Source organism: Polyodon spathula, chromosome 1 (genome assembly GCF_017654505.1).
Source record: "Polyodon spathula isolate WHYD16114869_AA chromosome 1, ASM1765450v1, whole genome shotgun sequence".
In the NCBI taxonomy this organism is placed as follows: domain Eukaryota; kingdom Metazoa; phylum Chordata; class Actinopteri; order Acipenseriformes; family Polyodontidae; genus Polyodon; species Polyodon spathula.
The window spans coordinates 27,533,344-27,560,279 of NC_054534.1; the positions used below are offsets into that span (position 1 = coordinate 27,533,344).

At 36.2% G+C, this 26,936-nt stretch overlaps 1 protein-coding gene across 4 annotated transcripts; it reads left to right on the plus strand.

Annotated features, from left to right (window-relative positions):
• The first annotated feature begins 3,502 nt into the window (after positions 1-3,502).
• Positions 3,503-25,172, plus strand: LOC121316723 (interleukin-6 receptor subunit beta-like). 4 transcript variants are annotated; one of them, XM_041251842.1, is made up of 17 exons: positions 3,503-3,573; positions 8,615-8,672; positions 9,256-9,324; positions 10,467-10,760; positions 11,353-11,479; positions 11,855-12,015; positions 12,708-12,850; positions 14,261-14,426; positions 16,387-16,469; positions 17,853-18,069; positions 18,264-18,434; positions 19,136-19,237; positions 19,331-19,477; positions 20,307-20,447; positions 21,047-21,131; positions 21,691-21,772; positions 23,508-25,172. In XM_041251842.1, exons 2-17 carry the CDS (start codon positions 8,657-8,659, stop codon positions 24,102-24,104), a joined length of 2,601 nt encoding a protein of 866 aa, XP_041107776.1. In that variant the 5' UTR covers positions 3,503-3,573; positions 8,615-8,656; the 3' UTR covers positions 24,105-25,172. The 4 variants fall into 4 exon arrangements, with proteins under 4 accessions (XP_041107776.1, XP_041107795.1, XP_041107785.1 ...); XM_041251861.1 differs by having other exon boundaries at positions 8,615-8,659; XM_041251851.1 differs by lacking the exon at positions 3,503-3,573 and having other exon boundaries at positions 8,539-8,672.
• The last annotated feature ends 1,764 nt before the right edge of the window (positions 25,173-26,936 follow it).

Here is a 26,936-nt window from a genome sequence, read left to right on the forward strand (position 1 = left end):
ACGGACAGTGGTGTGCGCGTACGGACACCTTGCCGATCCCTAAATTCGTAACCAAACCATCAACCTGTTATTCCTACAGCTAAATGTTAACTACAACCAACCAACGAAACAAACAAACACATGGAAAAAGTTACTTGTTTGTAATAAGTTTTTTTCCTTGTAGTAACGGTAACGTTAGCCTGAGCTTGATCAGTCTTTCACAAAGAAATAGGGGCGTGGCGAATAGGCTGGTGGAGTGACGCTACTATACAGTCTGACCAATCAGACTGAACTTAGGACACTTTCACAGGGATACTATTTTTCATGACACTGGCAGGCAGAGGTGAGATCACCTCTACAAGCTAGAAACTATCTATAGTGGAATCAATGGAAAAATGACTGTAATCAGCCACCCACCGGGTTATGTGATTTTTCTTTTCTAAGTTTAAAATGAATAATTTATTTATTTATTTATTTATTTATTTTTTAAACTAAACAAAGCAAGACATTGCGTATATACACACGTCTCGCAGGCGGCTTTTTAAATTGGGCATCAAATAAATGATTAAACATCCGTACAACAAGCTTTCTCTTGAAAAAAAGTGTGCTTATAAAAACTAGGCGAACGCTAAACGAACACAAGAACAGCTAAATGCAAAATTCAAAACGCAATGCACCCCGTTTTAGGCATTCTGAAAAGATGCCAATTTAAAAGCCAACACGGAGAAACCCTGAATTCCAGCGCAGTCCCTGAACCCCGAACGCAGGGAGAGTATTAAGAAGATTTCTATGGGAAAGTTTTGATGTGTTTATTATACAATGTATGTACGTTAGAGTTCCAATAGTTTTGTTATTTTACCTTTTTTAGGTACAGTGTTAGTAATTGTAATCCAGCACACTATCCTTGTCCCATGCCACACGGAATTGTACAGGTTTTACTGTACAAGCAATTTAGTATAACATCAATTGTCATTTTCAACTGAAGACAACCACAATGTTTGCTTACTAAATTGTTGGCAAAAATATTACAGCAATTGAATAATATTAGCAGCGAATCTATTGTTACACTACAATAATAAATGTTGGTTGCCGCACAAAAATGGGCAGATTATCAAACTCTTTATATAGCCAAATAGTAAAGCAAGCAGGAAAAGGAAAGGGCATGGCAGGCTGTCCTGAGGAATACAGAGGATATTAATTGTGTCCAAAAAAAAAAAAAGTACAAGTGAATATGCTCTTGAGCTGCAGTCAAAGTGTCTCCCCTAGGAATACATTCTACTTACAGTTTTGCAGATTTGAGGAATGATTCCTGGAAATAATAAAAAGAAAAAAAAAAAAAAAAAAAAAAAAAAAAAACAAATCCACTGTGGCTCCAGTTTTTTGTGGAATGGAAAAAAAAAGTGTATGATGCTCAACAGTGAAAGCTGCGCTGGGCTGGGGTTGCAATGGTTTTCAGGAATAAGTGAAAATATTATTTTGAGAATGCACTTTTATTTAAAACAAAATGTGCATAAAGTTGCAAAACATAAGAAAAGCTCTTCTAGCAACATTCTTTAAGTGTCCTCATAAACCTGTAAGAGTACAACATTTTAAGGAGTCTGTAAATGTGGGATTAAGAATCTGAGTGATGTTAGTGAGGCTGGATGGTTCATTGGAAAATAACTTAAAAGCCTTGTGTTTTATAATAAAGTACAAATCTTTCTTGCCATGGCATATGTTCTAAAGGCTGCTAAAATTGGTCATTGCCATTCTAAGATTGTGTTCTGATAAACACAATTATTGTTAATGGCAATGCTTCATTTACATCAACAGACACTGAATCAGAAATAGTACGAACATAGGCAAAATAAGGCTGTATTTTTAATAGATATCATCAATCAATAATTCTTTTTAAAATGCACCCTTTCAGATTGTCAGCTGTGGAAACAAATTATATATAAAGGTAGAGAACCAAAGTTCACTGTGGCATGCTTTAAAGTAGTGAGTGAAAGGTTCTTGGGGTGATTAATATGTTTATATATAGTTGTAATAAAGTAATTTATAAAACATACAATAACCTACATAATAGGATACTTGTAATATATGTAATTAACACGTCTTATAAGATATTTTATAACAGCTTTATAAATTGACCTTGACATTTTCGCAACATATTGTTATTAGTGGGAACATGACATGTTATATATTACATTATAAATACTGTTATAATCTGTTATAATCTATGCTACTTTTAGTGCCTTTTTATAACATGTTAGCAAAAAAAGGCAAAAGTATTATAAGACTTATTATTTTTAATCATACTTTATGCTGGTTAATAACATAGCTAATAACCTGTTTATAGATTGTTTATAACCACTTATAACGGATAACTAAACTAAAGTGTTACCATTATTCCTACTTAGGGTGCCAGACAGCATAGGAAAGACAACTGATAGAAGGGTTAAAATGACAAGTAAGCATCAAAAAGCTTCCTCAGTGGTGGGTATCTCACTTCGGACCTGTGAGGGGGACACCCTCACTGTAATATTGAATTGCTTGTTATTGTGATTATTATTCTACTGGCCGTGGTTTATTATGTATCGTGCATGCTGTTGATCGAGTGTTTTTGACATATTAAGGCATATTGCTGTATTTAGATTAGGGCACTTCCTTAATGAAGCTTCTGTATTATGGCGACAAGGGTTTTGTTATAGCCATATGTTCAGTAATCTCCCAATAGAAGGGGTGATGCTAATTTTCAGTCTTTACTGGTAATACTTTAGGAGTAAAGATAATAATGACAATGATAATAATACGGAGTACACAATATAACGACTGTTTGTGAACAGACAGTATTCATCACACACACACACACACTGCTGTATGTTCATTTTCATGTAGGTCTGATAATTCCAATCAAAGGGAAAAGGGCACCTCTGTTTAACAGCATATTGTGATTGCTTATAAAGTTGATGTTAAACTAATCATTTAAAACTATTTACAATACCCAATATCTTCAGCAGTTCAAAATGCTATAACCTAGTATTACTTTTTCAATATAGTAAAGTGCCCTGCTTACTGGTATTATTATAACAATAATGCAAGATATGACTATCATTAAAACACACACGCACACGGTAATCCAGTGTTACCTATTACATAGTTTCAATGGTTTATATTCTGACAGTCAAATTGTTTTATTAGTATTTAAATCCACGTAGGATTTTTTTTTTTTTTTTAATTATCACATATACAAAAAATTACTTAACGCAATTATTTTTAGTTCTCAGACAAAAGCTTGACTCCTGATAAATTAATGAATATCTTCACAATGACTTTCGGATTGTGAAAGTATTATCCTGTCAAATATAACGAGGAAACAAAATGCTGGGAACTTGCTCGTTTGCCTAACCAACCAGCTGCATTTCGAAACGTTCTTCTGTCAGCTGACATTTGCTAAATTCTGGTGTGTGTGTGGCTATGACAACAACGTTTTTTTTTTTTCCTCCATTTTTTTCCAAGAAAGGAGGAGTCTATATGCAGAACTCTAGTTCTGGATTTCAAGTTCAAACGAGATTGAGAGAAGTCGATAGAAATCTCAAATACTCACAAAAGGTGTGTAATGATTTACTTGTATTTATGTTTATATTAAATAGGGTTGTCTGTTCTTTTATCTGCAGACTGAATGTGGACACAGATTTAAACTTTATTTAAAAAAAGATAACAGTAATCCTCTGAATATTTTAAAGAGATTTTGAACTTGCTTGGGATACATTTTATAGAGCATACAGATGTGTATTGTAAGTGCAAGGTACAACGATAACTCGGAGTAGTATTTTGGTTGTGTTTGTTTTTGCCGAACGCTTACAACCCTGTGTAGTTAATAAATGCTTTTCATGCATTTGTCTTGACTGTTCTACTCATTGCACCTACATGACTTGGACGGTATTGTTAATTTATTTTACTTATTCCACTGAAAAATAACTGCATTTTACAATGCATTGTGCTGTGAGAGTATTGAACCCAACGTTGCTTAAACAAAAGTAAAAACGAGGAAAACAATAAAAAAAAAAGGATCTGCCAAAAATACGACTTTTTGTATTTATTTTTAATTTAAAATAATGGTCATTCCCTTTTATATATTCGTGGCATGTTGTTTTTATTCTGATGAAGAGACTTCATAACTTATTTCTTGCAAACGCAGTAGTATGATGGTGAAGTTGGCTTCATATTCGGCCAGCTTCTTATTCACATCCCGTGAGTGAAGCAACACAAATTGAATAGGTAGCTGGGGAATTTCAGGGGTTAAATCACTCTGGGACACTTATTTCAAAGTTGATTCTCACGGGGACGACGACTGACTCGTCTGTCACCCATGAGTATTTACCCTGGCCCAAAAGGAAAAATACGTTAATGCATATAGTACATTCCTGTATATAGTTTTGGACTGTGATATAGTTTTTATAAATCAGAGTGGCTGTGGTTTCTGCGAAGTTGAATCAAAACAGTACCCTATGGCGAGTGAGTAATGATAAAGGAAACTAGTTCACATATTAAATGTGCAACAACAGTGTGGAAACATACTTGGGAGCTTGCATGAATCAAGGAGTCAGGTGGCGCCTACATATTGAGTGGATTACAGCTGTGGGCTCAAGTGCCAGAGACATTGGATCACAAAAACAAAAGTATTCATGAGAACAGTAATGAAACGACAAACCCTCAGTATGGTGACTGCTATCTGAAAGAATTGGTAAGCTATTAAAAATCACCTAAATCAAAAGGTTTGGTGAATATTTCCTTTTTGTTGTAAAGCCATCTGTCAAAGTTAGCCCTCTGAGAATCAGATTTGAAATAATTAACCCCTGAAACACCCAGTGACTTGTGCTGTTTATGTTACATTTGCTGTCCTCGAATAAGAAGCTGGAATGTGGTCCCTGTGCCATGTTTGCCCGTTGTTTTCTTATCAAAATACCTTTTGGGCCAGGGTAAATACTCATGGGTGACATAGGTGTCCCCCATCTGTGAGAATCAACTTTGAAATAAGTGTCCCAGAGTGATTTAACCCCCGAAATTCCCCAGCTACCTATTCAATTTGTGTTGCTTCACTTGCGGGATGTGAATAAGAAGCTGGCCGAATATGAAGCCAACTTCATCGGCCGAATAAGAAGCTGGTGAATAAGAAGCCAACTTCAGCATCATGGTAGTAGCGTAGTTCCCAGCAACCCTCCCAAGTGGAGCCCACACTGGGTTTTTTTTTGTTTGTTTGTTTTATCATACCGATGCAGTACAGTACACTGTAGTTGTGCAAACATTTTAATATTCTGTATATTCTTTGTTACATATTTCATGCATCATTATTGGCACTCCACTGTGTTTGAAAGGATAGTCATGAAACTAATTAAGCTTAGTTAGGTTTGGAGAGATAAGAGATTCCTCAAGGAGTTGAAACAACTATTGCATTTTTTACCATTTAATGACATGGTATTTGTTCTATATCTTTTTTTTCTATTGCAGTTTCTGCTTGGATCGTTAGCGTGCCATGATTAATAGACACTAGGAATTGTTTTCAGCCACGTCCTACTATTACACTATTACTATTAAAGGTGATGAAATGTGTTAAATATCCTCTTTCTTTAGAAGCTACCCTTGTTGCAGAAACAGGAATTTCCTTTTGAAGTAGTAATTAAGAGTGGTAAATCTGAAACAAAAACACACTGGAAATGGGAAAAAATGCCAAGGTACCAAAAGTGCCCAGCCATTTAAAGTGGAGGTATCAAAAACACAAGCCAGATTTCAAGAAACCATTGGGGCAACCTTGCGCAGCACAAAGCTAATAGGCACAATTGTAAAACCGATGGGGGCCAAGGTTACCCCAGTTGTTTCTTCTAACTTAAACACAAACTAAGTATAAAGAACAACTGGGGAAACCTTGGCCAGCACCAAGCAAATAGGCACAACTTTTTCAAAGCGGTGGGGGCCAAGGTTGCCCCAACTGTTTCTACTAACTTGGCTTGTGGTTTTAATGGGTTTCATACAAGTTAGCTGAAACAATTGGGAGGCAATAGTAGCCTATTAGTAAGGACCGCCACACATTGTCTGTAGGTTACCACTGTGTGGCATTATGTGTGTTGGGGCTTTTTTCAAAAGATTCTAAAAATGTATCATAAGAAAGAAAGCAATAACATGCAAGGTGATTTATTTATACATAACAGAACACTTGTTAGCCTATTTCCTAGTTATTATTGTAGACCAGTAAATTTTCGCGATTTTACTATGAAGAGTGTCAATGTTGTGGTAGTATACTTTTTTACTCATTGTTGAAATTGATAGGATTAGTGTTGCACTGTAAATTAATAATGTTAGGACTTAAGTAAATGTAATGCGTGTGTGTGCGTTTTGTATGTACCATATTCATACGCGTGTTTGTCTTTTGTAGTAGTGGTAGCAACGAGTTGTCAACGAGTCAAATGTGTCTGAAATTAGTATTCTACTAACAGCATGTCTGTTTTGTTTACTAAGCTAAGACAATTGCAAGTTTACTGACAACCCGGCCTGCATTCGTTCTGTTTTGTGGTTGCATCGCAAAAAATTAATCGCACCTTTTATTGTTTAATAGCAAAGTTACACAGTAACCATATTAATGGTTTTTATAAGTGGACCACTACGTTGCACTGTAGAACACGTTACAGTATGTATTAAAGTCATACAAAGTACTCCATTCAAACAAAGTGTTTTCTACATTGGGCCATAAACTTTCCTCCTATCAGCTTGTTTTCCTTTTACCATTTTCAGTTTGTCTTTGTTTCGTGTCTAATCACATACTGTTTTTTTCAGCATTGCAATTGCCATGCATTTCGGCAAATTCACCTACACGCAATTTCAAACCTGTTGTTAGCATTTTCGTTTTTTTCTGACTGTCCTGTTTTATCCAGTCTAAAAGTCACCTGCATTATTATAGCATTGCAGTTACAACAAACGGAAGACTTGATACGTTTACTCGGCTTTGTAACCAGTAGCTGTTTGCTATGGATCCCAGGGGTGGGTTCAGTTTGAATGATATGAAAATCATACAGACTGACAGCTAAATTAAGTTTGTGCGAGACAGCCGTGGCTGCAGTAATCCCATTGTGGCGCTGGTACAGTCGTTTAATATTAGACACACTGGTGCATACGTTGCACCAGTGTATTAGTCGCTCCCCCCTTTAAAGGCCCTGCAGAATTTCCTAGAATTGACTTGTACAAACATTTTTATGGTTTTAAATATTTCACCTTCAATTCTAGAATTGTGTTTCTCAGTTATACAATCATTGACCAATAGTATCATCCCACCTAGTATCATAACATAAACCTCACAGGATTCCTGATGGATTCTGACAAGAATTCAGCACATAGTTCCATGTTTTTAGCTTTTCAGGGGAATTGCCTTGTTTGCATGTGCACCCAGTGAGTGTGCACATAATAAACAAATACATAATACATCTCTCAACCTGTCAGAACCCCAGCAGAATTTGGGCTAAAGTGTTACAAATATATTTATGCATTCTCTAGTTCATGTGGGAGACTACATTATACACATTGTACACATTGTGTGCGTTATCATATTAAAGTATGATGGCTGTTGTGAGACGATGTGTTGAATCAGTAACCTAATATTACTTTAAGGACTAGAACATATGTTGGTTGTATACTGGCCAATAGGGATCTTTTTATACCACTGTCATTTTAACAGATAGATGTGATCAAAGTACAGCACTCAGTACCTTTTTGAAACAGCAGAAGGATACATAGACTAATACATGTTTCTTCTTTAGCAATAACTTTCAAGTTACATGATCTGTTGTCATAACCCTTCAACTGTCTGTAAACTGCTGTCGTTGTTTACCATATTACTTTGCATGTGCTGTTTGCCCCTTACCTGCTTTGTGATAATTGCTTGAGTGTGTAGCCTGACCCTTAACTCATTAATTTGGTAAGTTTGTGTGACATTATTTATTGTGTGATATAAACGTGGGTGTTAACGAGTGAATTATATTTAAATTCTGCAACAGTGTTCTGCACAAGGGCCTCAAATACATGTTCAAAATGAAATAATCAAATGCCAGGCATTCACCAAATGTCAGCTATCAAGCTTGTATCTTTTTATTATAAAAAAAATACTTTTTATGGAAACTGTAGAACAAGAGAATGCATGCTCATGCAGATGTGTTGTGCCACAGGCCTTCACAGTGCAGTACAAACATTAAAAAAACGAACAAAAAAAACATTACATTTAAAATCAGGTTTTTCTTAAAAATAGTTTATTTCTTAATTCATTAACAATGAAAAACGCATTGAGATCTAAACCTCATTAACAACAGTGTCTTGGCAAAGGGACCCACAACAGACAGCAGTACAGGCAAATTTTGTAATGGAAATATAATAATGATACAATAAATTGTTGCTTTTGTTCTATTTCATATTTAACAAATTTTTAATTCTGCTTGACGCATGCTTGGTACGCTCTTCTGTAGTACAATTCACGTAATATTGTTCTGCTTTTGAAATAAAAATACAGGAATGCCAAGAAGTCTGAAGTACAGGGTTATGACCAGTAAATCAGGCAATACAGGAAGGAAGTGTATTGCATGAAGCTAAATTGCGTTACTTCCTGTTACAGTTTTCTCTCTTCTGGTGAATATATATTTGAACATATCCTCAGATGGTAAGAATGGATGGTAAGAATTTCTGTAATGGATTTTTCCAATTTCCAAATAGACATTACATTTCATAATTACTTGATTGATTATTATGTTTTGCTGTCAATGAAACAAAATATCTTAATGACTGTTGAACAGAAATTTAGAAGGAGATTTTCTCAAAGTAAATAAATAATTTAATCACATAAGACGTACATATATTATTGTATTAGACATGCTTATTTTATTTTTCTTTTAAATGTAAAAATGCACTTAGAAATTTCAATGACCAACTTTTCAAAGTAGATATTAAATTCCAGTAATTTATTTGTAGACATTGAAAAAGACATCTAGTTGGAATGTTTTGTCATTGAATTAACTAAGTTTCTTTTAGTAGTTCTAAATGTAGCACTATTGAGCTTTGAATTGTTATGGGTGGCTGCTGTTTGTATGCAGATGCCCTATCCTGGTAAAACTTGTATTAGCAAGTCACTGAAAGGTCATGGATTGCTTTAGTTTTCAAATCATTGCTGTTTGTAATTACTAAAATTGTAAGACTAAAATTACTGATAGATCTAGTTATTAAAAATCACCATAGCCTTATTTATTTTTTCTTTTACAGGTAGCTTAAGAACAATGTTGATCATTGTTTACTTGGTTGCCGTGGTGATCTTTATGGTCCCATGTCAGAGTAAGTTTCCAGCTGTCATTGATTACCACCATCTTCTTGATTCCAAAGCAATACTGAGATTACAAATTGTACTTTGTTTTGCAGAATGGTGGTCAAATTTTACATTGCTGTTAGTTATGAGCAGTGGTGGCTGCAGGATTTAAATTCCAGGCTGGGCCCCAAATTTTCACACATGGGCTGTTTTTGACGTAATGACGTGATTACCAATATGCGTACTGAGGACATGGTACTACGCGCTACAAGTCACTATCACACAAAGAAAATTCTGACAAAAGCTCTTAAACGTGTGTTCGACTTCCCAAAGTGAGCTTAAATTTAAAAAGCTCTCATACAGTGACTAAAAATGAATGTCAGTACTTCCCTTTGAGCTTTAGAAAAGTGTTAGTTATATGGGAACAAAAACAAAACAGGAATAGAGGCATGAGTTGAGCATAACACACATATCAGCTGCATCAGTCAACTGAATTCAAAATTGATAAAATTAAATGTAGGTACTTACATTACTGGCGCATTTGTTGATCGTCGATTCGTTCTCTTTTTGCAAAATTTGTCGGGACATAGCTAATGCGTAAGACACAAATATAGCTCCGGTTTACTGCAAAGTTGGCTAAATGTTCTGTGTTATTATATTACTTAAAAGACACCCTTATCCAGGGCAACATACAATTGTTACACGATATCACATTATTTTGTACATACAATTACCCATTTATACAGTATAAATAACTAAACAGCAGCTGCACAAGCTGGTTGCTTGTGTGCCTTGCAGTGAAAGAAACATTCCTGTATGTTTGCTGCCGACGCACTTAATTTCGATACTATACTATCGAAGACGTAATATCTCAGCCGTCCAATCACCAATCTTTTTTCATAACCATGACAACAGTACTGAAGTGGGTGGGACGGACATATTTTTTGAACCATGAGGATGAGCTAGACTCGCCGCACTGGATTATAGTCTGATACGGTTTGGCATGAAATGTTTTTAATTGTCAATCGCTCCATAACTGGGTGGGCCCAGGCCCCACAGGCCCAAGCGTGGCGCCGCCCTTGGTTAGAGAATGTATAAGGATTAAGCAGAATATCACCATGCCTTTATTTTTTTTTAGCATTGCCTTTATTTTTTCTCTCTTACTCAACAGGCAAACATGAAGACTGCGATATTTTTCCTAAGAATCCAGTCGTGGAAATGGGATCAGATCTGTTTCTAACCTTTGCGAAATCGATTGGCATTCCATGCTTGACATACGATCCTAGAAAGATAATCTGGAAACTGAATGGAAAAAAGATCCCAGAAGAGCACTATAGTTTCACGAATTCAACTGGTGCCAGTGTTGTCATTAGAAATGTTTCACACCCTACAGGAGATGTGTCATGTAATTTACGTGTAGCCGGGAAAGACATTCTTATTGCAGTTACCGATGTGAAAGCTGGATGTAAGTAGTTTGGCATAATTTAAAAATGTCATTAACTACTTTCTTTAGAGCTTCTTTGAGTAAAAGCTGTTATGTAATGCACTTCTCTTACGGATTCTGGCCCCAGCAGATGAGACAAGGTCACGGTTATCTTTACTGATGTATTCAGTGTTGTTAATTAGCTTTGTGTATCATTTTCTATTGCATTCTTCTCATCCTGGTGACTTTTCAACACTCGGATGTTTAAAGCACTCCTGTGGCCTAAATTGAGCTCCTCAAACATCATCTCTAATTACAGCTGGTACACTAATTGTCACTCCGCTCCCATTGAATGGAAGAAATACCACATTTGTTCTGTGTTCCATTTCTTACTGATGTATTCCTTACATCACCAGGGAAGGGTGTTAATGGCTACACTGGTGTACCAGGTTCCCTTAGAAATTAGACATGCTTGAGAGACTCCAACAATGCTGAGGTTCTGACTGATCAATGAATGTTAAAATAAGCATGGTTGAGTCTTTTTTGTAACTCTTAAGAAAATCTGCTTTGCTGCAAGATCACTCAGCATCCAAGAATTAAACATGTCAATAGCCTCTCTCTTGTCTTTGTACAGTTCCTCCAGAAAAGCCCCAAAATATTTCCTGCATCCAGTTTTATAAGAAGAATGTTGCTTGTAGCTGGGACCCTGGAAGAAATACCTTCTTGGAAACTGAGTTTAATGTTACATACACGTTTGGATAGTAAGTGGTTGAGATAAAAACTAAAAAGTATTTAAAGTGGAGGCATTGAAAACATTGCACTGATCTTTTAAAGGCGAAGGAAAACTAACCGCATGTTGTTTGTTTGTGTGTGTGCTTGTTCTGTAAGTGTTGGTTAAGGTAACCTTTTTCACATTGCTGATGCCTGGGATTGTTTGAGATACTTCATGCTATAGATGCAATTCATAGTACATTACATTATTTTTGATGGGATGGGGTATTGAACTGGTTTTAAACTTATTTGATGTGTGCTTTTTTTGTGTCATTTTTTAATACAGTATAATACTGTATATGTGTGCATCACTGACTAAGTTATGCAGCTAAGAAACCTTTTACTATTTTAACTTTCTTTTTCAGTGATTTCAGTGAGATACTTTTTTATACAACAAAACAGCACACATACCAGTTTGAGGATGGGCATTTGCAATTGTATGCTCCCCTCAACGTAACCGTAAAAGCGGAAAATGCCTTGGGCGACGCATTCTCTGATGTTCTGCACGTATTTGGAGTTGATATAGGTAATTTTATAATCTCTGAACAAGTCCAGTGGATGAATGGGCCTTGGATGTGGTAGAAAACATAAGACTAGTCTGAGGCTAGTGTAAGCTGTTAGACTTGTTACAGTGGGGGGTTGTCCAAATTGCATCACACATGTTTTAAACAGGACCATTTCCTCTAGAAATACAGGAACTAGAAGACACATCATGAGACAGTGTTTCGCAAGCCCTGTAATTAATAGTGTATTTTTTAGAGTAAGGTCTATAGTAGTTTGAAGCTAGCTATTTGCTTTTAAAATGGGTAGAAGCATAATGTGTGGTGCATCAGACTTAAATATCCATACTGCAACTACTGAGAGGTCTTCATGTTTAACCAATATGTATACCAAGCAAGACATGGAATCCACACAGTGAGCAGCTGTATTGACCACAACGGAGACATTTACACACCACCTCTGTTAGTAATCCCTGCACACATTAAGCAAACATGCCATTGTACCGTAATTCCCAGAAATTAAAACATAAACAGCAGACATGTGCCCACAAGAAAAATTTCTGGAAGAAAAAAAAATCTGTGGTTTTGATGAGTTTTGTTACGTGACCTTTGTCTTGTGCTTATTTAATTTTTTAATGATCTAATCAATATCTTTGGATATTTTACAGTGTGAAGTTTATACTTGCCATTAGACGTGCATGTCCTTTCTGTCTTTTAGTGAAACTGGAGCCACCTGTGATTAGTTTGGAAAATCCCACCTTGAGGAGCAGCATTAGAGTAAACTGGAGAAGGCCAAAGGCACCACGTAGTTTAGGATTGAATTGTGAAGTCCAGCACCAAGAGACGGGTTCAAACAAATGGGTACGTTTTTCCTTTATTTGGTTTTTATTTTGGTTTTATTTGGCACTTTTTTTTTTTTTTTTTTTTTTTTTTTTTTTTTTACACAAACACCCTCAAATTACTTCATCATGCTGAGCGTCCTTCCTCTCTTCACACAACGAAGCAAAATGGCGGACAACAGAAAACAAATTACAACATGTACTACAAAACAATGATGCTGGAAAATTGTCAAAAAAAACTTTGCTTTCAGTGTTTTCTGAGTTACTCAAATCCAACTCGACGATGTAAATATATATGACGTTCTCAAAATCAACTGACTCCTCCAAGAATTGTATGCCCCAGTGAGAAACTCAGACAGACAGTTTTATACCAAATGAACATTTATAACTGTGGTATGGACTTCAAAAACATTAATTTCTTGACTGATTCATAAAACAAATCTGGACTGCAGACCTTGGCTCATAGTGGGAAGCTAAAGGCCCTCGGGAAGAATTTACCTCCAAGGGACAATGCCCTCAGCCTGAGGCTTCTGGCATTATACAATAGTCTCTGGCTAAGAGAACACCCCTCGGGAAGCAAGTGGTATTGTCTTAGGTAAAGTGTTCTCTAAGACGGAGTTGACCACCAACACAATATGAGTCAATCATTAAATAAATATGTATTACTTATCATGACGCACATACATCAACATATGAAATGAACTGAATAAGTAAGAGAAAAGCAATAGGCAAGTGTATGTTAATAAACTATAATAATAAAGTAACAGACAAACTAACATTAATAAACTAACTGTCCAAGTAAATTAACACAGCACCCCTACACACGTTAAAAAACACAGCAGCAGCTCTAGATTAATTCAAGACACGCCTATCTCCCTGCCTTCCGCTGCCTCTTCCTCAAGACCCACCTGTTTAGACTGCACTTGTAGAGCTCTTGATCTACCCCTACTATGCACTGGACTAGCTCGACCTATGCATCACGTTACTGGATCATCAGCTAATGCACGATCCTTGCACTATTGTGCTACCAGTATGTCATTGTAGATATAACTTGTAATCCTAACTTGTTGAATCTTATTTCATATTGTATTTTAGTAGTATTATTTGCACTTACTATAAACTATACTGTATTTAAATATTAATCTTGCATTGTAACTCTGTACTGCCCCTTAACACCTATAAGTCGCCTTGAATAAAGGCATCTGCCTAATAAAAAAATTAATTCATTTAAAAAATGTAAAAAAAAAATATGAAAGTGAGGCAAACAAACAATAGCTTTATTTACAAAGTATGGAACTAAGAATCAGAAAATAAATGTTTGCTGTAACATGTTCCTGTATGAATTTGTATGGATTTAATTTGCTATAACCTATTTAACGTATATTTTGAAAAGTAAGTTGACTTATATGTTGTACTTGTTTTGATTTTTAAGAGTGTGTCTGCTATCAACATGAGTCTAAAAAAAGAAGAATCTTTTGATATAACAAATCTAAAGCCCTTTACCAACTACACTGTGTCAGTTCGCTGTATTGGAGATGAAATGCAAATCCATTGGAGCGACTGGAGTCCTAAGATTACTGCTATTTCACATGGAGACGGTGAGGAAAATACATTTGGAACGACATTTTATAAACACAATCCTCTACTGATGCATAAGCAGTATTGTATTGTACTTTGCTGTACAAAGGCAAATCCACTTCATCTAAAGTAGGCTACTGCAGGCACTATTTTTTGTAATACAATATTACAGTAATTGACTGTTAATGCAAGATACATTAAATGATTAGCTTAATTAATTCTGCAATTCATAATCCTCTTATTTAATTCTATAAACTTCTTCAATATAGTTTCACAAATAAATAAGCTAAAGAGTGTTTAATTAAAACAGGCATTTAATGAATTATTACATTTTATTTACAGAGAAGTTACAGTATTCAATGATCAAAATGAAATTCTAATAAATTGGTCCAAAAAAAGATATATAATATGGCAGAGCGGCTCTCTGCCTGGAAGCAATGTGTTGGGGGATTGGCAGGGATAGGGTTAAATTCTATCCCTGCACAGCCACAGGTGTAATTATTTTTTGTTAAAGTTAATTGATGTCACCTGCCTGTAGCAGGCAGCTATATAAACCAGGCAAAACGTTTGTTCAGGGCAGTCTTCAGTCTGTGTGAAGAGAGGCTGTCATGGTAAAAAGGCCTGTGTGTTGGTTAAAGTTAGTGTGTCAGTTGTTTTGTTTGTGTTGTACTGTTTATGTTTGGTGGCTGGTAAACAGCTTAGCTGTCCAGTTTTGTTGGTGTAGGGACTGTGAAAAGTTTTAGTTTGCACTCTGTGTGAGTCAGGTTTTTGTTTTGATTTACCTTTATATATATATATATATATATATATATATATATATATATATATATATATATATATATATATATATATATATATATATATATATATGCACCTGTCGTCTCTGTACTTCGTGAAGTTCTAATCACTGCTTTCTGCGCATGCACCATCTCAAGTACTGTGTTTCTGTCACAATTATGATGTGAACTACCTATTATTGCAAATGCCAGAAAGTAAAGGCAGTGTAAGTAATTCAATTAAAATAGCATTTGAAGCGACTTACTTTTTAATGTTATATGCCAGTTGCATAGCCACTATTAGGAGTGCACTGGTTTTGAATCCTGGTCTTTGTTTTTGAGGAGCAATGATCTCTGTGCTCCCATGGGTTGTAGGGAGGAGCATTGTTGTGACTTAGTTTACCTTCAACCAAGGATTCTACAATATTCTGATATTTATGGTATTTTATTATACTAACATTACCTGGTAACGTAGAGTACATTTAGAAACCATACTATTGCAATGGTTGGTATTCCAAAATGTCATTGATCCCCACCTGCACTTATAAAGATAGGTGGTTATTTGATCTCATGTTTTGTTTTTTTAAGCTAAGGGTAGTGGAAGTGATAATGTAACGTGACACTTTCTGGTCATGTGAGGCTTTCATGTCACATGGTATTCTGTGATGTAACCACAGCTATGTTCAGTTTGTTTTTATAACAATTTTTCTCCCATTTTTTTTTTCTGGGGGGGGGGGGGTGTTGTTCCATTGCACATTTAAAGAACTGCTTGACCAGCAGGTAAAAGTTGTACCAAATGTCTTGAATGGTAATATAATTCCCCTGGTGCCCTAAGCCCTCCCTACCCGGGTAGCGTTCGGCCAATTGTGCACTGCCCGCTAGGAACTCCCGGTCAAGGTCGGCTGTGACATAGCCTGACTTCGAACCTGAGATCTCCAGGCTGTAGGGCACATCCTGCATTCTGCACAGAGCGCCTTTACTGGATCTGCCACTCGGGAGCCCTTGAGTGGTTTTCTTATTATTATAAATTGAAACAGAAAGCTTTTCTTTATAGTCAGAAGAAAATTCAGTAAATTACTTACAATTGCTGTACAGTAAACAATGTATGACTTATTTGCTGTTCCACTATGCAGTGATATATTATCTTTTCACTGTGGTGACTCTTTTGTTTTTTGTTATTCTCATTATTTCTTCCTGTTACCAGTGCCTTCAGAAAAGCCAGACCTTTGGAGACAAATAAATGCTCCAGATGGAGAAGGAAACAGGATAGTTCAACTCTTGTGGAAGGTACGTTCTTTAAGAAACAGTTTGCAGTCAACTGCATTAGGATTAATAGTTGTGCTATAAAAAAAAACTCAGCTAAATCTTTTGAAAACCATCTGTATCTATCCAGCTTGTGTCCGCTAAAAAACATGAAAACAAAGTAGTGTATTTAACAAAGAGAAACACTGAACATGATGATGAAGTTAAAAAGCATGTCACGTCAAAGCATCAGTGCCAAGTGTGTTTAGATTAAGTTGCTTTCAGACCAAAGTTGTCAATCCTGAAATGCTACTTACTGAAAATGTTTTCACAGTACAAAGTATCATATTACAAAATGTCACAGTGTAAAGTATTGCATTTCAGAATATCACATTACAGACAGTTTTACAGATTGAAAGATGAATTATTACAATATACTGAACTTCACAAGCACACATTTACCATCCCTTATTGGATTACTCTTACAGTTTACCAAAGAATACAGTTGTTGTCCAATAATGAAACTTGAATCTATGCCTGACTGCCCACAATAGATTTTTTTTTCCAATACAAGTTTATGACAGAGGTACTTGTTTTAAGCAACCACACATGCTCATTCTCTGTGGTGACATGCAATGCTTTAAACTTGCATCCATTTGTAAATATATAGGTTGCATTTACAAAGGACGCACTTTTATTATGCATTAATCATGTTGTAATTAAATGTTAAATTTACAGGTTCAATTCTATTTTAAAAACAAATATATGATGTGTTTCCTGTTTTTGCTGTAACGGCGATCTCACAGGGTATGACAGTCCGAACCGGTTGGGACGGGTCCCTGTTCAGATTAGTGGTTTGATCATACTGTTTGTTTTATGCATTCATTTTAGTCAAAAATGTTAAATAAAAAATGCAGAAACTGCTGTCAATGTTTTACACTTGTGTCAGTGCATTATAGTATCACAATGTGGTTCTTGCAGCTGCTATCAGCATGCATTCTGTTATGATAGTCTAGTTCTGATTACGGTAAGTTTTGACTACTGGCGCTCAGGTTAGCAAATCTGATTTATTCTGTGAAGTTAAACAGACATTTGGAGGGAGGAGACTGAACAGGTGTAAAACAGGTTTGTGTAAAATCCTCTGAATTTCTCCAGGCCCTGTGTATATACTGTAGTACACAAATATTAATGAGCAAGTCTCTCTTGTACTTTAACTTTTATTGCAAGAGCAGAGTGTAATTAATCCCTGTTTCTCCTGGTTTTAAGCCTAAAAGTGAAATTTATTTTGCCAAAATAATTCACAGAATTATTCAAGGAACCATATGCAAGAATTGGGTGTCCTTGTGAACGAGGTACTTGGACTAATCCTGGAGAAGTAACTTCTAATAAATAAATCCATAAATAATTATGTGTTTAATCTGTATACAGGCATTACAAATATCCACTTCAAGTAATGGCATGTTTTGGTTCAGAGTGCAGTGCAAATCAAAGAGCAAACCCTGGCAAGACCTGGTTTTTAATACGACCAGTATGAAGGCAGCACTGAATCTCACAAAGGAAGCCTTTGAAATAAGTGTGGTTGCTTTCAACTCTTTTGGTGACTCTCCCAAGGCCGTACTGGTAGTTCCTGCAGTAGGTGAAAAAGGTAGTTCTGACTTATTTTTTATTTTATTTGTATATTCATTTTAAACCTGTGCTAACCAATGTTTTGAAACCTTTCACATTGAATAAGTGCAGTTCTTGGGATTCAATAATACACAGACAACTTATCATGACTCAGTTTGTCATTTGGGGAATATTACTACTGTGCTGGTGTAACAGGGACTTTTCTTTTTTCAGGTCTCCAACAAGTGAAAGAAGTGGAGGCTTTTTCTTATAAGGATCTCATATGGGTCAAATGGAAGACCCCTGATGTGCCAGTAAATACTTACGTAATTGACTGGTGCATGGATGACGAGACCTGTGAAATAGACTGGCAATATATTAATACAACCAGTGTGTCCCTGAGTGGTAAGACTGGAGTATTTTAATAGGGTATTTTAAGATATTTCATCAGGATAAATTATTAAAATCATAATCTTATTCTGAAAGACTGTTAATATTTCTGGGAAAGGCTTTGTAAGATCATCATAATTCCATCAGCATCCTAAGTTGACGCTTACAAGTCTTCAACTACTGCATTAGAGACACATCTGGGGGTGGGGTATTGGAGTAACACATTATTATACTGTACCTGCGTGTCCTAATGTGTAACTTTTCCACTAATAAGTACCTAGATGCAATTGTAATGTTAGTCTGTTTTAAAAACAAAAGCTTACAACCAAATTACAGTACGCTACAATATTGTTCAATCTAAAGGAAAGCACTTGGTTTAGTGAGTAATACACATGAAGAGGTGCAGTGCCAACGCGGGGCGAGTGGGACTGTAATGTGTAATTGGGCACTGTGATTGCAGACATAACCTGATAGCAGGCACAAGAGCAGCAGACTCAGCCTTGAACACAACCTGTACCAGACTAAAATACTGAATTCACTACAGTGTATCCTTCTTGGCACTGCCAGTTCGACCCTGTATTTCAATTTTGCACCCATCAGCTACAATGTGGCAATAGTCTCATGTATTCAAGTTTTCTGATTGGTGTGTGTAAGTTCTTTTTTTTAAATGTATAAATGATTTATTTCCTGTTTTAATTCAGTATTTCGCTCTGTAGGTGCATTTGGTCCATGCAAGCGTTATAACATTACAGTTTATGCTCTGTTTGATGGAAAGCCAGGATTGCCGGTGACAGTGCAGACATACCTGAAGGAAGCAGGTATGTTAGAATCGACACGGGCTAACATTGAGTTTAAAAAAGAAAGAAATAGCTTGAGCAAAATAATGTATTCTTGTTTCTTTTTTCACTCAGCGCCAGGACCAGTTTCTGATGTGCAGGCATTTAATGTACAACAAACCACAGCAACAATAAAGTGGAGAGAAATCCCCAAGAATGAACGCCACGGATTCATCACAAACTACACTATATTTTACAAAGATGACAAAGGACTAGAGTCCTGTAAGTTCAGATTGTTTCCCTGTTCATTTTATAGACCACCCCCCCACCCCCCCCCCCCCCCATTCTGTCACAACAATCAATTTCCAAAGTTTGATAGGTGTGCTGCAGCAGTATGACAAATTATCTTTGCTGTCACCATACATAAGGTGTACAAGTTTTATGGTACTTAATCATCCGTAAAACAATATAAAGTAGAATCAGAAATTGTATGTTAAACAATAGCTGTCCAGGCTAGTTGATAGGCCACTGTCATGCTTTATGCACTATATGGTTAAAGCTTGCCCTGCTAATGGGACCCCTGCACTCTTTCATACCTGTTGAACGTACCTGTACTTCAATTCAAGCATCCCAAAACACCAGGCAGCATTGGGTCTTCTCTGAGCAATCCATCATTGCATCTTGAGTCAACATAGTGTCTGGCACTCCAGCAACAAGGTGGACAGGATAAATAAACAGAATCGGTACAATCAGCCACCTGTTTTCTTTGGAGTGGGTTGGGGATTTATTTCATGCAAATGGAAAATGAGGGAAACCATGCAATTAAATGGTTCCACTCATGCAGGTGCTGTCTTGATGTGAAACTCTCCTGCCATCCATGCCAGGACTCAGGCTCTACTAATTGTGATGAATTTATCCTACAGCAACTCTGTAGTGGTTGGTGATGTGGACTCTATCCACTGGGAGATCCCTAAACTCTGTGTTGTGAAACTCACGTAACAAGTAGTGTTACTTGGCCTCTTTTATTCCGATATCTTCGCCTCACTATGTTGTCTCCTGTAGTTTTTTTTAAAAAATGTCTTTAATGATTGTTCTTTTTTTTCTTTATTAGATGTAACAGTGAACAGCAGTGTCTTGGAGTATTTGCTAGATTCTCTGCAGCCCAACACAAAGTACATTGTTCATGTAATGGCTAGTACTAAAGCGGGAGGGACAAACAGCTCTGAAACTTTCTTTACAACGGTCAGATATAGTAAGTATTAACTGTCCAAATAACATCTTTGTATTGTAGAGTAAATTACAGATTAGAAGCTTAAGAAAATAAATAAAAAGGTGTCGCAGCACTGCAGATGCAGAACAGTAACTCAGTGGCTGCAAGCATTTCAGGTTTGTGTATCAGAACTCTCCACTGAGATGCAGCAAAGCACCAGTTTTAATGAAATAATGATAATGTGCAGGGTAAGCTCATGAAGTGAAATGGATTCCACATACTGGGGCAACAATTCACCAATTTTTTTTAGACATCCATTGCACAGCCAGCAGAGAACACTATCTTCAGCACAGATCCTGACGCCGACTTCATGAATTACAAATACTTTTCTTTGGTTGGAAAGGTATACACAGATGGCATGTACTGCAGCTATAATTCTGAGGTCATTTCTTTCACTGGTTTAAATGCTGCTTCTTGTCAACATGAACCTTGACTCACATGAAGCTTTAAGAGTAGGCTAGATGCTCATAACCTTGAGGGTGCTGTTCATCTGAAAATTCAGTAAGAATACACACGAGGCAGCTTTTCCATCTCGTTTCACATGCATTCTTATAAAAGAAATGGCTATTTCTGTTTTGCAGGTCTCCCTTTTATTAAATACACCTCTCTGGCTGCTGGACTGGTTGTCGTCGTGATCATCGTTTTAGGAATTTTTACCTTTACTGCGTAAGAAAAAGTTTGATTATACATATTGCAACTTTTTACGGTGAAATTCAAATAAAACAGAATTGTATGGTGGTTATTTATGCCCATGTGAAAATATTAAATAATTGACGTCCTGAGTGAGCCACCCTGGAATTTGATTTTGACTATCATGCAATTCTTCACTTTCTATTAGCTTTGTTTTGTATAACTATTGTTTCAGAGCCCACTGTCTACTGAGTTGCGTATGATCTGACATGTATCCTAGCCTTTCAAAAGCTCCCATTGCTTGACTTAAACATGTGTTCCACTTCACTTATAAAAATGTACCATAGTAAAAGCATAGCAAAGTGTAGTAAAACATAATGCAAGCATGGAAAAGCAATGGTAAGCCTTGTAAAGCCCAGAGTGTTAAAACATATAAAATAAACCATGTTGAGCCAAACAATGGTACATGCGTAGTAGAAACATGGGAAGAGCATCAGTTGCAAAATGACTGTGCAAATGTATCATTGTTAACATTTCTACAGGTTTGTAATGGTGAAGAGGACACTATTTAAAAAATTTCTTTTTTTCACTGCAGGGTGAAAAAATATCTGCTTCCTGAAATACCAGATCCTGCACATAGCAGTATAAGTAAAATGTCACTGGAGAAAATGTTTACGGTATATACATTTAATGTTTTAAAGCCAGGGGAAAGAATTAGCTTCTAGAGATACTTTGAATCCAACAGCAATAATAAACATGATTCAGAAAGCCTCTGTTACATGTATCGTCGTTGTAAAAAGATTTCGGACTGAAACCAAAAGGAAGTAAAGGTAGGATTTTTTGTAAGCATATACAGTTGTATTCAAAAGTTTACATACCCCAACGAAAATGTATACATTTCTCAATCAAAATAATTATGGAAAAATCTTAAGAAAAAGTTACAAGAAATAGATGTCTACAGTTATTTATTTCAGCAATTTTTGTTGCAAAACTCAAAAAACGCTTTTGTTTTGATGTGTGTGATTGTTTTGATGTGTGCTTTGGATCATTGTCTGGAACGTCCAGTTGCACTTTAAATCAAGCTTTGTAGCGGAGGGTTTCAGATGATTGGCCAATATCTTTTGGTATGCTATGGAATCCATTTTACCATGTATTGGAACTAAATGTCCTGTGCCCAATAGAAGGATATTACCATGTCCATGCTTGACAGTAGGTATGGTGTTCTTTTCTTTGTACACCTCACCAAACTTTCTCCAAACATAACGACTATCGGCATGATCAAATAGCTCCATTTCAGTTTCGTCACTCCACAAAACCTTTGACCAGAACTCACATCCATCATTCAAATGCTGTTTTGCAAACTTTAAGCGATTGTCCTTGGGACGTTTTCCTAAGAGTGGTTTTTTCCTTGGACTGCGACCCCATTGAGACCTTCACCATGCAATACTCGACCTGTGGTTGAAATGGAAACCCCAGTCCCACTTGCAGCCAGTTCACTTTGAATATCTTTGTCAGTCAGTCTCAGATTGTTATTAACCTTCCTCACAATTCTTCTACTTGTTTTTGGTGAAAGAACCTTCTTCCTTCCAGACCGAGGGAGCGTTGTGACAGTACCATGAGTCTTGTACTTCTTAGTAATCGAAACAGTAGTTGAAGTTGGGATACTCAGATGCTTGAAAATCTTCTTGTATCCTTCTCCAGCTTTATGGCAATAAATAATTTTCTGCCTAAGGTCTTCAGATAGTTCTTTACTTTTTCCCATATTGACTTATTGGTAATGACAGCAATCATCTTATGCCTAACCCTTTTATATGTTCAAAGAATGTTCACCTGCAATCCAGCATTTTCTAGACTTTTCTAGAGTTAGGTTCAGCATTATCATATTGAATTTTCTAGCACCTTGTAGACAATACTATCTTAACATGAAAGGATATGAATACATTTGAATTAGGTTTTTTTGGAGTTTTGCAAAACAATTCTGAAATATATAATTTTAGCTTCTTTCCCCTCATCCACAAAAGCAAAACTTTTGCTACAAAAGATGTTTCCTAAAATTCTTTGTTTGAGAAATTAAAAAAAAATATATAAGTTTCCTTAGGGTATGTGAACTTTTTACTACAACTGTGTGTCTCTATCTCTATATATAACCATGAAGTAAAAAAGTCATTGATAAACTGAAAACTCACTGTTTTAATAATTAACTACAATGCTTCGGCTTTCGACTTCCTCATAGACAGCATGGTAGAAATATATAGGCAGACTGATGTTATTGTCCAAAAGTTAATTTTCATTGATGATTATCCTGTTTTGATCCAACATAGGCTGATGATATTTCAAATATAGTATATATAACTGTGAATGGCATTAGTGTTTACTAAATAACTTTTTAATTTGTGTTCATTTTATTTACAGGCCAATTTAAACAAGTCTAAGCAAGATGGTGAAAATTTTGTGTATAATTTGATAATTGTTGAGAATGTCTCAGAACCTCCTCTTCAGAGATCTTCTCTAATCAGCGCTGAGAGTAAACTCCTCACACCTATCAACCCTCCAAGAGGACCCAGCCAGGCACAATTGTCACTAGTCTATTACGTTTCAGGAGATGGATATCGCAAGCAAATGTCGGCACAAGAAATGTTAAACCGGTCACTCTCGAATCAGCCTCTCCTGTCGGTCTCCTCCACTGAGCTGCAGAGTGAGCCTGGGTCTCCTTCATACAGCAGAAATGAAGAGAGTCCCATGGAGGACATTTCAGAGATCAATGTTTGTGAGGAGACCCCATCAGTCAGTGCGTACCTGAAGAACTGTGTCAAAGCCAGGGAGCTTGTAGTTCGAGAAAACAAATTTGATCTTTGTGAAAAAGGAACAACTCCTGAGCCAAGTGTTACGAGTAATGCAAAACAAAACAGTGCTGGGCAGGCTTATGTTACAGTAGACTTGTTTTCACACAAATTAAGCAATGCATGCAATCAAAGTTCTATAATGGAATGGAAAGAGAATTTAAAATAGACAAGGAGATGCTGGCGATTAACAGGGTTTGATGTCTGTTAATTTAATTATCAGAAATATATATAGTCAGACACATTATGGAAACAACACATGATTTAGGGGTGGGTATTGTATTGCCCATTTTTCCTCACTCATACCCCATACTTAGTATATATCCTGGTATCTCTGAATAGATAATAGTCTTCTCTTTAAAATATGCAAAATATTGTCTGTCCCACAAGCATTATTAGATTTTTTTTTTTTTTTAAATGTGATGTTCCTTGGAGAGCCACAGTAAAATGGTGTGGTCTCTCCGCAGTCAGTTGAGGAATGTTTTGTGAAAAGGACCCAGCTGTATCAGTGACTTCAGTTTGAATAGTGAAAGAACCATATAATTATAATCATTATAAAAAATATGAAAAATGTCATCATAAATATATTTTGATATTTTATAGGGCAAGCAATAACAATTTGGTTAGTTTCTGTCCAAGTATGGTAGTACGACTCAGGTAGGAGTCTATGTTTATACTTGATTATAGAATGCTTGTATAAACAGAATATTCTGCTTATCTTGGCAGGATCCTCCTCAAGTTTATGAAGGGAGCTTGACGATACCAGAGATACAGTACATTGCACTTAGCTTTATGCCTCCTCATACAGAGACAAATGTAATGTTACTGCAGAAAGAACATAGTAGTGTACAAATGCATGTCTGAAGACGAGCTATAGCTTAACCAAATATATCACCTTTATTCATTGTAACTACCTTTTAGGCAAAATAAATGTATCGTGGTTTTCAAGAATTCATATAAAAGATGCTCCACCCAATATGTGGTGTTTTTGGTTACATAGTTAATCTAAGCGAGTAAAAAACTACAACAAAAAATGCATTGAAGCAGGTTTTTCTCCAAAGTTGTTAGGTAACATTTAATACATGGATTTAAATGAAAGGACCAAAATATTTGTGTCAGAGTTCATAGTTTAAAATAGCATCTTACTGCAAGAGGAACGCCTCATTTTCCTCTTTCCACTACCATTGTAAGTGGGGGATAAATATTGCAGGGCATTTCTAAAGTTCCACTGAGTTTTTTGTTTAAAACTGGAAAGATATTGTTTGCATTACTGAATGCTTATTCTTATGATTATGTTGCAGTTTGGGTGCAATTTTTCAATGTTGTGTTTTTTTTTATTATTATTTTTTATTAATTGTAATGAAAACTATATTTTTCAGTCTAAGTAGTCAAATAATAGAAATGTGATGTAGGGAAAACAGGAGTAACAATGATGTCAGTTTAAATGGTCCAAACAGTAGCTTATCAGCATCGGTGTAAAAAGACGACCCAGGCTTTTCAGCGGCAGGCCAGCTGAACGAATTTGAATACTGACTTTAAGATTTAAATCAGCCTAACCCTAAACTATTTTGTAATTTCTTTTCTTTGTCTCATGAAAACAACAGAGACAAAAATAAAATATTCTAAAATCCATGTCTCTCGGGTGTACAAGTCGAAGAAAAAAATGTAATTTATTTTGTTATTCCAAGTGAGAGTGATAGACTTCAGTGGAGGTGGTACTAAGCACAAAATCTATATTTTTCCATGTCTCTCGAAACACGCTTATCCAATTGTGATCAAGCTTGGTCTTAGCATTATTAGCATATGTTAATGATATTATATATTCTGGAGATGTATGGGGTGGATGCCTGTCTCTAAATTTGCATGTCCGAATGTCACCCTTACCTCTTTACATGTATTGTGAGAACAAACGTTATTGCACATAGTGAAAATCACAGTAATAATAACAATACAGTGAAAGTTAACCAGTCACCCAGTCATCAAAGCAACAACACATTGGTGACAGGTACGCTGAGCATTTCATTTACACTATATGGAAACTACTATGTCCTGTAGTTTAATCTGTTATATGTTTTAGAATTCTATCATGGGATAAACTTAACCATAAAGCACAAATGTAAGGCACTTCCTTGGTAGTTGTGTAACACTAACAGTGTTGTACAGCTTGGGGGGGAAAAAGGGGTGAACTTTGCATTAGTGTATTTAATAACACTGTGTAACATTTTTTTTTTTTTTTTGTTCCTGGGTAGTAAGTGTTATTTCCTAATTGCTTATGCCTCAAAAGTATAGAACATGGCTATTATTCTCCACAAACTTTGCTTTTGTGACCAGGACAGTGATATTTCAAAATATCACTATTTCCAATGGGAAAATGGGCAAATGTGTGTCTTTTCGTTCACATAAAGTCAGAAAAAAACAACATATGAATCCAAATTAACATGTATTTATACTAAAGTAATACAAAGATGATTACAAGTGAGTAGTTTTTTGAGATTTACAATTATACTGTAAATACAGTATAATTGTAAATCTCAAAAAACTACTCCCTTCTAAATCTTTTGTAGTCATCTTTGTATTACTTACTTACTTACCGCGGAATCAACAGACGGGAAATGCTGAAGCCCCAGCTTCTCCATTCTGTGGAGGGCGTACAATGCTTGCACCGATCTGGAGCAAGTGGCTGCTGATATTGGGCTGATCCACGAAGACTGCAACTCCTCCACAAAATCCAGGAGGGGCTTACAACGCTGTGTAGTCGACACTGAGGTTTCAAAAACCGATCGACGGACTTGGGTCTCCTCAGTCCAAGGGATCTGGACCTGGGCAGTAGCTCTGCTCACAGGGCTGCTAGCTCATCTGCCAGCGAACCGCTAGGAGCCATATAAATCTCAGACGGGGAGCTCTCTAAAAAGGAGGGGTCCTCCATTCTCCCTTCGAATTAGCCTTCCTCCATGGAGGTGGCCAGGGATACCACATCGTCCTGCTCCTCCTCAATCGGCTG